General features: G+C 36.1%; 1 protein-coding gene across 8 annotated transcripts in view; it reads right to left on the reverse strand.

Moving 5' to 3' along the window:
- HELQ (helicase, POLQ like) overlaps positions 1–15,560 on the reverse strand; it is a 111,485-nt gene that overhangs the window by 64,607 nt on the left and 31,318 nt on the right. For 7 of the 8 annotated variants that reach the window (XR_005215909.1, XM_037830138.1, XM_037830139.1 and 4 more), the window contains 3 exons: positions 13,721–13,862; positions 13,241–13,345; positions 521–743 (listed from right to left, as the gene is read on the reverse strand). Coding sequence is in view for 7 of the 8 variants with exons in the window: in XM_037830138.1 (XP_037686066.1) it covers positions 521–743; positions 13,241–13,345; positions 13,721–13,862 (470 nt within the window). In the remaining variant the exon portion in view is untranslated. Of the gene's footprint in view, positions 1–520; positions 744–13,240; positions 13,346–13,720; positions 13,863–14,362; positions 15,111–15,560 lie in introns of those variants that run through there. The other variant, XM_037830142.1, reaches the window with a different exon arrangement.

The raw sequence follows: 15,560 nt of genomic DNA on the forward strand, positions 1-15,560 counted from the left end.
ACATATATTACTTTTCATTAAATCAATTATGATGTAGCTGTTAGAAGGAAACACTATTCACTACCATGGAACAATCTCTAAGATATTATATTAAGCAAAAAAGGCAAGTTCCAGAATAATAGAAATGATTATTTATGTTTAAAATAAAAAAAATTTAAAATATGAACTGTCTATACATATGCATTGAAATGAAATATACAAAAATGATCTAGAAGGATATTCACGAAACTGTTACTATTGATAGGATATTGAGGTTTTCGTGTGATTGCCGTGGGAAGAGTGTGTGAAGGAGGGGCAACTATCTTTTTCTCCATATACTTTGGTAGTATTCTAAATTATTTGATTAAAAAGAAAATACAGTTAAAACATTTTTCAACTTTTGATTAAGTGGTGTAACAGCTTATAAGATAGGATTAATACTGATAATAATATGAAATTACAAATCATATTTAAACAGAAAAATTTAATTTCTATTTTTTCCAATGCTTTTCCTCAGATTGAGATTTACATAATCTCTTACCCTTAAAAGAAGCTCGTCCCAACTTTGTAATATGGAAATTATGTTGGAACTCTTCTTCAGATTTAGAAACAGTGTCTTTTTGTAGGAGTCCTTTTTCTGTCAGGTATCGAAGCGATTCAACAGTTATTTCCCAGAGACTTTTTTCTTTCAACAACATCTTCTGCTGAACACCAAAAAATGTGCCACTCATAAAGTTGTATATATCACCAAGATTTGTTGCAATCTGAAACAATTCAAGACATCATTGAAGTGTTTTCCTTAATTCAAGCATCATTTTGAATGGACATTAATCAAGATAATAGCTCATTCCCATTCCTCAAAGTTATTCAAATAAAAAAATTAATATGTGACCTACATAGTTGCATATATAAAGATAATACTATAATGACATTTTACAATTCAAAAGGAAAAACAATTTAAGGGAGAAGACAGTTATCATATTTATGCTATTTATGAAAACATTTACACATTTTCTAACAAAAGAAAACAAAAACTCCTTAGGCAATTGACTAATTTTTCAGAGTTCCTCCTAAGTTGTGTTCTTCCAGTTGACTCCTCAACCAATTAACTTTAACTCCTGCTTGGCTTCCTTTGGAAAACCTCCCTTATGCTCCCTTTTAACCCACCTATGACAGTCTTTTAGTTCTAAAATTTTTATTAATTAAAAAAAAAGGAAAGAAGAGAAACACAGGTAAACACTCTTGAAGCTCCAACTCCACCAAAAGAGGATCAGGCAGAATTTTGCAGTGGAGCCTAAAATGTTACCTGAACATAAATAGTAGTTTCCTACCACATTTTTCTCTGTCCCACTCTCATCTTCTTTTACTGTTCTTTCACAGCCTTTTTTCTTTCCCTCTCCTATTCACCATTTACAATGGCAATCATAAATAATACTTAAGCTCCATTTGGTATTCAGATGTACAGTTGAACTCTGTATTAAAATAATTTTATAGTAGCCAACTTCAAAGAAATCAGCATGTTGCACTATAATATCAAGATATATTTTTCTCTCTTATAATCCTGATAGTTCAATTGGTAAAATTAAGTAGTTATTTCATATTAAACAAATGAAAGGGATAACAACAAATATTATAGGGCATAGACATTTTCTATTGCTTCTCCTTCTTTTAATAAAAACCATTCATAAATAATATTCACTTAGAATAAAATTGTACCTTTAAGATATTCAGGAACTGATACTCAGTTTGTGGACTGTCAAATGTACTTTCTGTATTGTTTTCTACTTGGTTGATTACAGATAACACTGGGGGAAAAAACTTGATCCTTTTATCTACCACCATACTATCTTTCTAACCCTAAGAAAGTTTTTGACAGTCATTTAAACCCATTGTGGATATCCACTGATGTCTCAACATGCAAGTTCACCCATGCCCAATTCCAAAGTCAATCCACTGATAGACTGAAGGCTAACTACATACCAGGCATTGTGCTAGGCCTGAGATTCAGTGATAAATGAAAATGACTGTGGACCCTGCTTTCACAGAGGTGTAAAGTTATGTACTAACAAGAACATAACTACAAACTGACAGGTGCTATTAAAGGAAAGGAATGGGGTTCTATAAAAGCATATCGTAATATGGACTCAGAGGCGCAGGGAAGGCTTCCCTGAGGAAGCAAATTGTTAAACTAAGATCTGAAGACTGAGTGACAGTTAACTAGACAAAGGAATGAGAGAAGAGTGAAACCGGTGAGATGGGAGAGCTCTAAACTTAGAGAATACTGGGGTAGGAAGGAGCACAGTATGTCTGAGAAATGAAAAGAGAAGGCCAGTGTAGGTCTGGAGTGCAGAGTGCGAGAAAGCTGGTAAGAGATAGGCAGAGGTCAAATCTACCACAGTAGATCATGATAAGGAATTTGGCCTTGATTCTAAAATCAGTGGGAAACCACTAACAAATTTTAAACAGAGGTGCATAATCAGATTTTCATTTTGAAAACATAGTTCCGGGCAAAGAATTATTTGGAGGGGATGTGGGAAGGCAGGGCAGAGTGGATGCAAGGAAATCAGCTGGGAGACTAATGCAGTGATCCAGGCAAGAGACTGCAGTGGCATCAACCAGACTGGGGGAGTACAGACATACAGTCCAAGGCAGCCTACATAACCTACCTCTGTTAGCCTTGAATTCTTTGTTTGTATAAGCAGAATTATATTACTTAATTCAAGGGTGTGCAAATTTCAGAGATAAAACATGCCAAGTGTCTAGCCAAGTGTGTGAAAAATGGTTGTGGTAAATAAACAATAACTGGAGGCTTCTTGGATCCTGTGACCCAACACCTGTTATATTCACTTATCAATTCCCAGTCTCCTTCCCTCCCATCAAAACACGGACCTAGTGTTCCAGGGGATGGTCACCATTCCTGCCTGCTCCTGACCTCATATTGCACAAGTCGCAGATCTTGCCCTTCTCTCTCATTCTGGTGAGTCCTGTCCCTAGGACTTGACTTCTTCAATTCCAATTACACATTTCCCTGATTATTTACCCTGCCTAGAATCTTAGTCCCATTCCACATCTAGAGCCCTGCTGTGAACCCCTAACCTCAGTGAGAACCTGAGGGTCTGTTCTCCTCAGAACTGGGTCCAGTGGCTCAAGTTCTGCCACCTGTGAACAGGCTTGGATGGCAGCTGCCTATCTACTTTTCTTCCTGAACTAACTGCTACCATATTATACTGGCTGGGACCTGCAGTAACACGATGAATAGCACTGGTGAGAGCAGACATCTTTGCTCTTCCTGATCTTAAGAGGAAAAAAATTTAGTCTTTTACCATTAAATATGATGTCAGCTGTAGGTTTTTTTTATAAACACCTTTCATCAAGTTGGAGAAATTCCTTTCTACTTCTAATATTCTGAGCTTTTATCATGAATGAGTACTGAATTCTGTTAATACAGAGAAATACATTGATTAAATTTTTAATGCTAAACTAACTTTGCATTAATGGAATAAACCCCGATTGGTTATGGTATGCGGTCGCGTTTGCTGCTTCGTGGGGGGGGGGCAGCCGGTTGCTGAACCCTCGGCTCTCGGCGTTGCTCTGAGGGTACCGGCGGCGGGGGCTCTTTCCCGGAGGCGAGGGCGAGGCGGGGGACTGGGCCCTAGTCCCCGGCGGAGGCGTGCAAGGAGGGCGGCGAGAAGGAGCAGGCGGGACACGGTTCTTTGAGGGTGTGGAAAACCAAGAGAGCGAGAGAGCTTTATTAGGGGAGAGCACCAGCTTATATTGGGTGATTAGGGGGAGGGGTAGCTGTAGAGGTCAAAGGCTTGGATTGGTTCAGAGAGGGTGCAGAGGTTGATAGACAGGGGGCGGGAGTTGTTCCGGTAACTGAGCATGCTCACTAGAGGTGGGGGAGTTGCTCTGGCAACGAGGAGTGTCCGAGCAGGACAAGGGGGTGGGGAAAAGGCGGTTCCCTCCGGCAAGCCTCTCCCAACAGTGGTATTTTGGGTGAGGAAATGGGGCCTGCCTCCGGCCTCACTTTCCCAGGCCCGGGGGGCTGTGGAGGGCGCTGTCGCCCGTGCCCACCACCCTCCCCAGGGGCGGATCCGGTCCCCTGGCCCAGGCCCGCCAAGTTGAAGCACGTAATCAGTGTCCCGCAATGGTATATTACCCTAATTCTGGATTTGACTTACTAATATTTTGATAAAGATTTTTATATCTACATTCACCGAAGATATTGGTGTGAAGTTTTCTTGTATATTTTTCTATTTCTGGTGTTAGCGTAATGCTGTTCTCATAAGATGAGATGAACAATGTGCTCTCCTTCTGTTTTCTAAAAGAATATGTGTATGACTGGTTTTATTTCTTCCTTCAATGAATCTGATAGAATTCACCAGTGAGGTCAACTGGGCCTGAAGGTTTTTGTGGGAGGTTTTTAATTATAAATTCAGTATTTTTAAAAGACATAGGGACTACTCAGATTTTCTATTTCTTCTTGAGTTGATTTTGGGAATTTTGTCCATTTCATTTCTGGTGTTGAACTTATTTTCCAGTATACAGTTATTCAAGGATATAACTGTATCATCCTTTTAACGTCTCCACATCTGTAGTGGTGTCCCTCTTATCCTTTTTTACAAAAGCAGTTTTATTGAGACATATTCACATACCATACAATTCATCCAAGATGTACAATAATGGCTTTTAGTGTAATCACAGAGTTGTACATTCATCACCACAATCAACTTTAGAACATTTTCATACACTGAAAAGAAAAACCCCATACCCCTTTAGTAGTCACATCTCAATCCCTCTATCCTTCCCCAGCCCTAGATAGCCACTAATCTAATTGTGTCTCTATGAACTTATTTATAATTACATTTTATATAAATGGAATCGTACAATATGTAGTACTTTGAGTCTGGTTTCTTTCACTTATCAAAATGTTTTTTTTTTAAAATTACTGTAATTTTTTGTTTAATTAGGATTACAGAAATACAAAAATACAATGTTTCCATGGAACCCCCACTGCTGACATTACACATTAGTGTAGTACTATTGTACAACTGATGAAAGAATATTAAGATATTACTATTATAGTTCATAGTTTACATTAGGTGTACTTTTTCCCATACTAACACCTTTTAATGGTGTCACACATTTGCTATAATTCACGAAAGAATAATTTTATATTTGTACTATTATCCACAGTCCAACATCCAAAACAGGGTTCACTGTTTTACAGTCCCACATTTTGTCTTCTAACTTTCCTCCTAGTAACATGCACGGCCCAAAACATCCCCTTTTCAACCACATTCACAAACATAACTCAGTGTTGTTAATTACACTTGTAACAATGTGCTACCATCAGCTCTACCCAAACGTTTACAATCAACCCAAATTGAAATTCTCAGTAAATTAGGCATCAGCTCCCCATTCTCCATGCTCATTCTATCTCCTGGTAACCTATATTCTAGATTCTAATTCTATGAGTTTGCTTATTATAATTAGTTCATTTCAGTGAGGTCCTATTTGTCCTTTTATGTCTGGCTTATTTCATGCAACACAGTGTCCTCAAAGTTGACCCATGTTGTGGCATATATTAGGACTTCATTCCTTCTCACAGCTGAATAATATACCATCATATGTATATACCACATTTGATGGGCACTTGGGTTGCTTCCATCTTTTGGCAATTGTGAATAATGCTGCTATGAACATTGGCATGCAAATGTTTGAGTCCCTGGCTTTCAGTTCTTCTGTGTATTTACCTAGTAGTGTGAATGTCAGATCATATGCCAATTCTATACTTAGCTTCCTGAAGAACTGCCAAACTGTCTTCCACAGCACAATTTTACATTCCCACCAGCAGGGAATGAGTGTTACTATTTCTCCACATCCTCTCCCAAACCTGTAGTTTTTTTTTTTTTTTTTTTTTTTTTTTTTTCAGTAGTGGCCATTCTAACAGGTATGAAATGATATCTCATTGTGGTTTTGATTTGCATTTCCCTAATACCTAGTGATGTTGAGCATCTTTTCATGTGCTTTTTAGCCATTTGTATTTCCTCTATGGAAAAGTGTCTATTCAAGTCTTGCACATTTTTTAAACTGGGTTGTTCATCTTTTTATCGTTGAGTTGTAGGATTTCTTTATATATTCTGGATATCAAACCTTTATTGGATATGTGGTTTCCAAATATTTTCTCCCATTGAGCAGGCTGCCTTTTCACTCTCTTGACAAAGTTCTTTGAAGCACAAAAGTATTCAATTTTGAGGAGATCCCATTTATTTAGTTTTTTCGTTGCTTGTGCTTTGGGCGTAAGGTCTAAGAAACCACCTCCTACCACAAGATCTTGAAGATGGTTCTCTATCTTTTCTTCTAGGACTCTTATGGTTCTGGCTTTTACATTTAAGTCTTTGATCCATTTTGAGTTAATTTTTGTATGAGATGTGAGGCAGGGGTCCTCTTTCATTCTTTTTGATAGGGATATCCAGTTCTCCCAGTACCATTTGTTGAAGAGACTGCTCTGTCACAGTTGGGTGGATTTGATAGCTTTGTCAAAAATCAAGTGACCACATATATGAGGGTCTATTTATGAACTCTGTTTGATTCTATTGATCAATATGTCTACCTTTATGTCAGTAAAATGCTGTTTTTAACACTGTAGCTTTGTAATATGCTTTCAATTCATGCAGTGAGAGTCCTAGTAAGTCTTCTTTTTCAAGATGTTTTTGGCTATTCAGGGGCCCTTGCCCTTCTAAATAAATTTGATAACTGGCTTTTCCAATTCTGCAAAGTAGGCTGTTGAAATTTTGATTGGGACTGTGTTGAATCTATACATAATCTGGCAATTACTGATATCTTAACAATAGTTAGTTTTCCGATCCATGAACATATGGAATGTCTTTCCATTTATCTAGGTCTTTGATTTCTTTTAGCAATGTTTTATAGCTTTCTGTGTACAAGTCCTTTACATCCTTGGTTAAATTTATTCCTAGATATTTGATTCTTTTAGTTGCTGTTGTGAGTGGAATTTTTTCTTGATTTCCTCCTCAGATTGCCCATTAGTAGTATATAGAAACACTACTGATTTTTATGTGTTGTTCTTGTATCCTGTCACTTTGCTGAACTCATTTATTAGCTCTGGAAACTTTGTTGTAGATTTTTTGGGACTTTCTATATCTAGGATCATGTCATCTGCAAACAGTGAAAGTTTTACTTCTTCATTTGCAAATTGGATGACTTTTTATTTCTTTTTCTTGCCTAACTGTTCTAGCTAGAACTTCTAGCACAATGTTGTATAACAGAGGTGACAGTGGGCATCCTTGTCTTGTTCCAGGCCTTACAGGGAAAGCTTTCAGCCTTTCACCATTGACAACAATGTTAGCTGTGGGTTTTTAATATATGCCCTTTATCATGTTGAGGAAGTGTCCTATTCCTGTCTTTCAAAGTGCTTTTACCAAGAAATGATGCTGGATTTTGTCAAATGCCTTTTCTGTTAATCGATATAATCAAGTGTTTTTTTCCCTTTTAATTTGTCAATGTGGTATATTATATTAATTGATTTTCCTGTGTTGAACTATCCTTGCATACCTGGGATAAAACCCACTTGATCATGGTGTGTAATTCTAAAAGATTTAGAATTACTGGATTAAATTTGCTATTGGATTAAATTTGCAAGTATTTTGTTGAGGATTTTCACATCTATATACATAGGAGAAATTGGTCTTTAATTTTCTTTACTTGTAGTATCTTTATCTGGCTATGGTATTGTGATGTTGGCTTCACAGAATGAATTAGGTAGTATTCCCTCCTCTTCGATTTCTTGGAAGAGTTTGAACAGGATTGGTATTAATTCTTCTTGGAATGATTGCTAGAGTTTGCCTGTGAAGCCACCTGGTCTTGGACTTTTGTTTTGGGGAGGTTTTTAATGACTGATTCAATCTCTTTGCTTGTAATTGGTCGGTTGAGGTCTTCTGTTTCTTGTAGAGTCAGTGTAGGTTGTTCGTGTGTTTCTAGGAATTTATCCATTTCACCATGCCTGTCAAATTTGTTGGCATACAGTTGTTCACAGTATCCTTTTATTGTCTTTTTTCTTTCTGTGGTGATGCCCCCACTCTCATTTCTGATTTTATTTATTTTTATCTTCTTTTTTCCTTTGTTAGTCTAGCTAAGCATTTGTCAATTTTATTGATCTTCTCAAATAACCAAATTTTGGTTTTATTAATTCTTTCCATTTGTTTTTATTCTCAATTTCATTTATTTCTGCTCTAGTCTCTGTTATTTCTTTACGCGTGCCTTTGGATTAGTTTGCCATTCTTTTTCTAGTTCTTCCAGGTGTGCAGTTAGGTCTTTGATTTTAGCTCTTTTTGCTTTTTTAATGTAGGTGTTTACGGCTATAAATTTCCCTCTCAGCACTGTCTTTACTGCATCCCATAAGTTTTGATATTTCGTGTTCTCATTTTCATTTGTCTCAAGATTATTTACTGATCTCTTGCAATTTCTTCTTTGACACACTGATTGCTTAAGAGTGTGTTGTTTAACCTCCATGTATTTGTGAATTTTCCAGTTCTTCACCTGTTGTTGATTTCCAGTTTCATTCCATTATGGTCAGAGAAAATGCTTTGCATAATTTCAATCTTTTTGAATTTTGAGACCTGTTTTGTGACCCAACATGTGTTCTATCCTAGAGAATGACCCATGAGCACTTGAGAAGAATGTGTATCCTGCTGTTTTGGGGTGTAATGTTCTGTATATGTTTGGTAGGTCTAGTTCATTTATATTGTTTCTTTATCAATCCTCTGTCTAGATGTTCTGTCTGTTCATGAGAGTGGTGTACTGAAGTCTCCAACGATTATTTGAGAGAAGTCTATTTCTTTCTTCAATTCTGCCAGTGTTTGCCTTGTAAATTTTGGGGCCCCATGGTTAGGTGCGTAAATATTTGTGGTTATTTCTTCTTGGTGGATTGCCCCTTCTATTAATACATAGTATCCTTCTTTGTCTCTTGTAATAGTTTTTCATTTAGAGTTTAATTTGTCCAATATATCTACTCAAGCTCTTTTTTGGTCACTATTTGCATGAAATATGTTTTTCCAACCTTTCACTTTCAACCTATTTGTGTCTTTGGGTCTAAGGTGAGTCTCTTATAGACAGCATATAGTTGGATCATACTTTTTTATCCATTCTGACCAATCTGTGTCTTTGGGGAGTTTAATCCATTACCTGTCAATGTTATTACTATAAAGGCAGCACTTAATTCAACCATATTATCCTTTGGTTTTTATATGTAATAATCTTATTTTTGTATCTCTTTTTGTCCTTTTAGTTACTCTTACTGATAATCTTCATTTCTACACTTTCCTCCAAGCTTCTCTCTCCTGTCTTTTCCTTTCAGACTGCAAAACTCCTTTTAGTACTTCTTGCAGGGCAGATCTCTTGTTGATGAACTGTTTATTTGTGAATGTTTTAACTTTTCCCTCATTTTGGAAGTACAGTTTTGCTGGATAAAGAATTCTTGGCTGGCAGTTTTTCTCTTTCAGTACCTTAAATATATTACCACCACCTTCTCGCCTCCAGGATTTCTAATGAGAAATTGGGACTTAGTCTTATTGTGGTTCCCTTATATGTGATAAATCTCTTTTCTCCTGCTGCTTTTGGGATTCTCTTTATCTTCGGCATTTAACATTCTGATTAATATGTGTCTTGGAGTACATTATTAGGATTTATTCTGTTTGGAGTACGCTGCACTTCTTGGACATATATGTCTTTCATAAGAGTTGGGAGATTTCAGCCATTATTTCCTCAACTATTCTTTGCACCTCTTTTCCCTTCTGTTCTCCTTTGGGACTCTCTTGATGCACATATTTGTGTGCTTTCTGCTGTCATTCAAATCCCTTAGATCCTGCTCAATTTCTTCCATTCTTTTCTCTATGAGTTCTTCTGTCTTTAAGATTTCAATTGTCCTTTCTTCTAATTTGCTAATTCTTTCTTCTCCCTGTTCAAATCTGCTGTTGTATGCCTCTAGTGTACCATTCATTACCATAATGTTTCTCTTTGTTCTTCCAGATTCTTCTTTACGCTTACCCAATGTCTTCTTAATATCCTTTCTCTCTTTATCCATATTTTCCTTCATCTCCTTAAATTGATTTAGGAGATTTTTTGAACATCATTGATTAGTTTTTTCAAATTCTGCATCTCCTCTGAAATTTTAATTTGTTCCTTTGACTGGGCTACATTTTCCTGTTTCTTAGTATGGTTTGTAATTTTTTTGTTGATGTCTTGGCATCTGATTATCCTGATGAATTTACTCTGAAGGTCAGTTTCTCTCTTACCTAAGTTTTTACTGTTTGCTAGCTTTTTGTTAAGGCTCTTCTTTGATACTTTGGTTCAACTTATTCTAGACCTGTAGAATGGCCTGTATTTAACAGATCAGATTTTTCCAGCTCTTTTTCATATGATCCTTGCTCTTTCTCTGGGAATCTTGATCTGTACATTTGTTTTTGTTTTGCCTCTATAGTCTCCCCGCCCCCCCCATTCCTTTTATTACCTCTAGCTGCTTTTACCTGGTGGGCAAATTCTGGGAGAAAGGTCACCTCAGAGAGGACCTTCCCAAGTCAGTATTTCCCAGCCAAAACAAGGCCAGACACCACAGAGGTGGTGCAGATCAGCTCCAAAGAGCCCTGGGGAGATGGTCAGGAAGGACATCAGAAGCCTTTCTGATGTCTCCCTGAAACTGTGCTTTCCTGGCCTGCCCATCAGATGGAGCTCTTCAGTAAACTGTTTCCCACAGCCCTATGAAGGTACTGTGTCTATAAATGTCCACTGCCTCTGCCCCTGTCTGTGGTGGGGTTGAAACAATGACTACATCTGTCCCTGTCTGGGGCAAGCTGAAACAGTAGCTCAGAACTAGGACCAAGTATTCTGAATTCCCTGATCAAAAGCCATCAGTGCTCAGATGTGCACTTCCCTCCTCCCCATTCTGTTCTTGGGGAAGAGAACTTCCACATCTCTCTCCATCTGCAGCAGCCATCCAAGGACTGGACCCTGAGGTGGCCTGCCTCAAGAGTGGCATATGGGCACCAGCAGTTGTCGTGGAGTGAGCTATTCATAGTTCTTCACTGAAGTTTCTCAGCCTCTTTCTCTTGCTTTTCCCTGGAACCTGTACAGTGCTCCCCTGATCTCCAGAGTGTCAGAACAGTTGTTCCAGACAGTTTCTATTTGTTTGGGAGGAAGAGTAAGTCCTGAAGCTCACTACTCTGCTATCTTCCCTGGAAGTCCCACACCCTTTTATTCTTGGTATTAGTAATTTATATATTCTCTGTTTTTCTCATGATCAGTCCACCTAGAGGTTATCAACATTATTGATCTTTTCATAGAGCTACCTTGTGGTTTCATTCATTTTTTTCCTGTTGTCTATTTTCTATTTCATTAATTACTGCTTCTATCTATCTTATTTCCTTCCTTCTATTTATTTTAGGTTTAATTCACCCTCCCCCCTCTTTTAGCTTTTTAAGATAAAACTTATTAAATCACTGATTTTGGAACTTGTATTCTAATAAGGATTTAAAGCTGTAACTTTTCCTTTACACCTTTCTTTAGCTGCATCCCACTAATTTTCATATATTTTGTTTTCATTTTCATTCCATTCAAACTATTTTTTAATTTCCCTTGTGATTTCTTCTTTGACAATGGGTCAAAGGTATTGTTTAATTTCCAAATACTCGAGGATTTTCCTGATATCTTTCTATTATTAATTTATAATTCTGTTGCCATCAGAGACCATATTCTATATGATTTCAATCTTATAAAATTTATTGAGACATGTTTTATGGTCCAGAATATGGTCCATCTTGGTGAGTGCTCCATATGCACTTGGTGAATATTTCACATGTACAATGGCACACAAGCTAGCCAGTCAGGAACTTAAAGTTACAGTCCCACTTTAATCACAATTAGTTGAATGACCTTGAACAAATTACTAATTCTCTGGGTCTGTTATCTAAAATATAAGTGTGTTAAACTAGGTGATCTCTCTACTTTATTATTTCATCAGCAATATTCCTATTCTATGTCTTCATTACTTCATACATGGATTATATAATTGCTTCCAAACTAGTCTTGCAATACAACATACTGTGATTGTCCCCATTTTACAAATAAGGCAAGTGAGTGAATTTAAGAGATTTAGTAACCTGCCCAAAGTAATAAAGAGAGAGAGGTGGAACTGTGAGCCAGGTATGTGTGATACCAGAGCTCTGCTCTAAACCACCAGAGACTATATTTACTAATTCTCCACTGATGAGAGACAATGTCACAACTCTTTAGTTTGATATTTAAGCATGTTGCCTGACATTCCCCAATCTACAATACAGTACATATTCTGGCCCCAACTTACGTTTTCTACTCAACCTTCTACTCCAGTATACTCAGCCCCTCTCTAGAGCTATAGTATCTAGTACATTCATATTCTTCCACAATATCTTAAGCTTTCTTATCTTTCACTCTATTTTAACTATCTGGAATGGCTTCTTCCCTCTGCTTATCTAAAACCTATAGCTCCTTTAATAACCAGGACTAATCCCTTTTTCAGCATGTAGACTTTCATCCTTCTAAATTATCTGCAAGGCAATCAAATCTTGCCTTGTGGTATCTCTTTTATTTATCAGTTACCTTTTTTGCTTTCACTTAAACCATATTATGGGTTAAGAACATTGGCTTTGTAGCCAGATAAACCTGAATTCAAATGCTGACTTTGACACTTTTCAGCTGACTGACTCTGGGTAAATTATTTAACTCAAGAATGACTCTCAAGAAGAAAGCTAATCTCAGGAAAAAGTGTTTTTCCCATTGTGTTTCCCCAATCCCGTTTTTGAAAGTTTTGGCCTTATGAAAGTTATAGTGATCTCACAAATGTTTGTAATATCCCAGAATGGTCACAGGACTACAGGTGAACCTGATCCTTAATAAGGGTAGAGGTGTTGGATTATTTCCCACCAGGATCCGTTTCTTCACATTTCCTTGTATCCCACAGTATCTACCAAAGTCCTGTACTTGTAATGGATGCCCAACTATTATTTGTTGAATTTTCATATTCCTTATAACTCAAAGGACTAAAGATGCACATATAAATCCAGATTCAGATTTGTCATTTCACAGATTGTTCATTTCCACATTAGATTAGAATTTACATTTCTTTCATACTTTATAGTCTGTCTAGCTTTTTATGCTCTACTATAATCTCAGGTGATGGCATAACATTGCAAATACTGAAAAATACCTTCAATCCAATCAAAGAGAGAAATAAAGTTTGGATTCCTTTGGTGAATTCCTGAATAAGATGGCTATAACAGTTTTCCAATGGGCTGCTTATTAATTCCAATACCTATAAAAGTTAAAACAATATTATGCTTTATGTTAAGTTATTATAAAAAATAAATAATGCTTCATATAAAAATTTTATGCTTGCCAAAAATCTTGTGGAGCCAGGGGAAGACAAAAACATAAAGACAAAAGAATAAGAATTTAACAGGTTTCCTCATGAAAATGGAAGTATGATCACAGGGAAAGTATCTTTTTCACTGTGTGTCTGAAATACAAAAGTTTATTCAAACTACTCTTTCTAATGCTTCATTATCTAGGAGACAAAACATAATCTAAGGGATTATTAATAATTAATACTTAAATAATAACCTTACAAAAGGGTTAGACCAAACACCAAGAAAAAAAAGCCAAAACAAACCACCAATCAGATTATTACCTGTTGCTTGTCTTTTTCTTGCAATATAAGGATACTCTCCCCAACAGAATCAATTCCAGCACGGCCAGCTCTGCCAATCATCTGTTTATATTGATTTCTTTTTAAAAATTCTTTAGCAACATAGGGTGCTCTTAAAATAACTCTATGGAATTGATAAAATTAATTAAAAGTGACACTCCATCCATAACAGTAGTATCTATTTTTTAAACTTTTAATATCATTGTATCTATGCCATTAACTAAAAATAGTAGGCAATCACTATTTCCAAAAATCTATGATATCCTAGGTTTCTTACACACATTTTCTATAACTCTTAAAAAACTCTTGGTAATAATATCCACTGCCCTCTCTTTTTATACAGTGCCTGAAGCTCAGACAAGTTATGTGGCTTATTCCAAACCACAAAGTTAGTAAGTGCCAGAACCACTATTTCAACCCAAGTATACTTAGCTGCAAAGCTTATAATCAATCCAATATACCAACAATTTCCAAACTCTTTTGATTTTATACCTGCAAGTGGAAAAATTTTACCATGCATCACCAATATATGCATATATATATATATATATATATATATATATATATTTTTTTTTAACACTCCCCCTTTCTCCCATCAACACCCTCCCCCAGTAACCTCTAATTTTCTTTTTATCTGCAAATTTGCTATTTCTAGTCATTTCCTATAGGAGACATCATACTATTTTTGTCCTTAAATGTCTTGCTTATTTCATTGATCATAATGTATTCAAGGTTATTCCATGTTGAAGCATGTCTCATAACTTCACTTTTTCTTATGGCTGAATAATATTCTATTGTGTGTATGTACCATATTTAGTTTATCTATGCATTTGTTCATGGACAATCGGATTGTTTCCAGCTTTTGGCTACTGAGAATACTGCTACAAACATTGGTGTACATATATCTGAGATCCTGTTTTCACTCTCCTTGGGTGAAAGTGGGGTTGCTGGGTCATATAGTAACTCTATAATTAACTTTTTGAGGAACCACCATATTGCATGGTTGTCAAAAATCATTTAGCTATAGACGTGTGGGTCTATTTCCAGACTTTCAATTCTGTTCCACTGATCTATTTGTCTATCTTTGTGCAATTACCACAATGTTTTGATTACTGTTGCTTTGTAAAACAATTTGAAATCAGGAAGCGTGAGTCCTCCAATACCGTTCTTTTTTGAGATGGTTTTGGGTATTCAGGGTCCTTTGCAGCTTCATATAAAGTTGAGGATCATTTTTTCCATTTTGATATATGCATATTTATTTGTGCATTTATATTATCTTGAATTATATGAAATCAGATTTTAATAGTTTTTGATCCATAAAAATGGCAGTTTCAATCCTGCTCACTTAAATAGAAGTCTGTGGTCAGCTTTCCTATTCAAAGACAAGAGAAAATCTATGCCATTTACCTATACTAGTCAACCTATTGCTTTTTATCATAAATCTCAAAAGAAGTCAAGATTATCAAACACCTGAAGAAACTGACATAATGAAAAACAACAAGAACATACGGAATAAATGACTGTGGAAGCAGATAATACAGATAGCAGAAGAGAACGTTAAAAAAATTCGAATTATTATCCACAGACACAATTCACAAACACAGACAATGTAAGAAAAGAGCGATAAAAGATGAGAGAGTTCTTGGAAATTAAAACATTTGAAAAATTCATTTTAAAAACCCAATAGAGAAACTGAATAATGAATGAATGCAGTTAAAAACTAATTTCATTATATGGAAAGTAAAGTTGAAGAAATCACATAGCTGAAATAGATGGAAAATATGTAAGAAAAGTTTCAAAGAAATGAAAACTCAATCCAAGA

Source organism: Choloepus didactylus, chromosome 3 (genome assembly GCF_015220235.1).
Source record: "Choloepus didactylus isolate mChoDid1 chromosome 3, mChoDid1.pri, whole genome shotgun sequence".
Classification (NCBI taxonomy): Eukaryota; Metazoa; Chordata; class Mammalia; order Pilosa; family Megalonychidae; genus Choloepus; species Choloepus didactylus.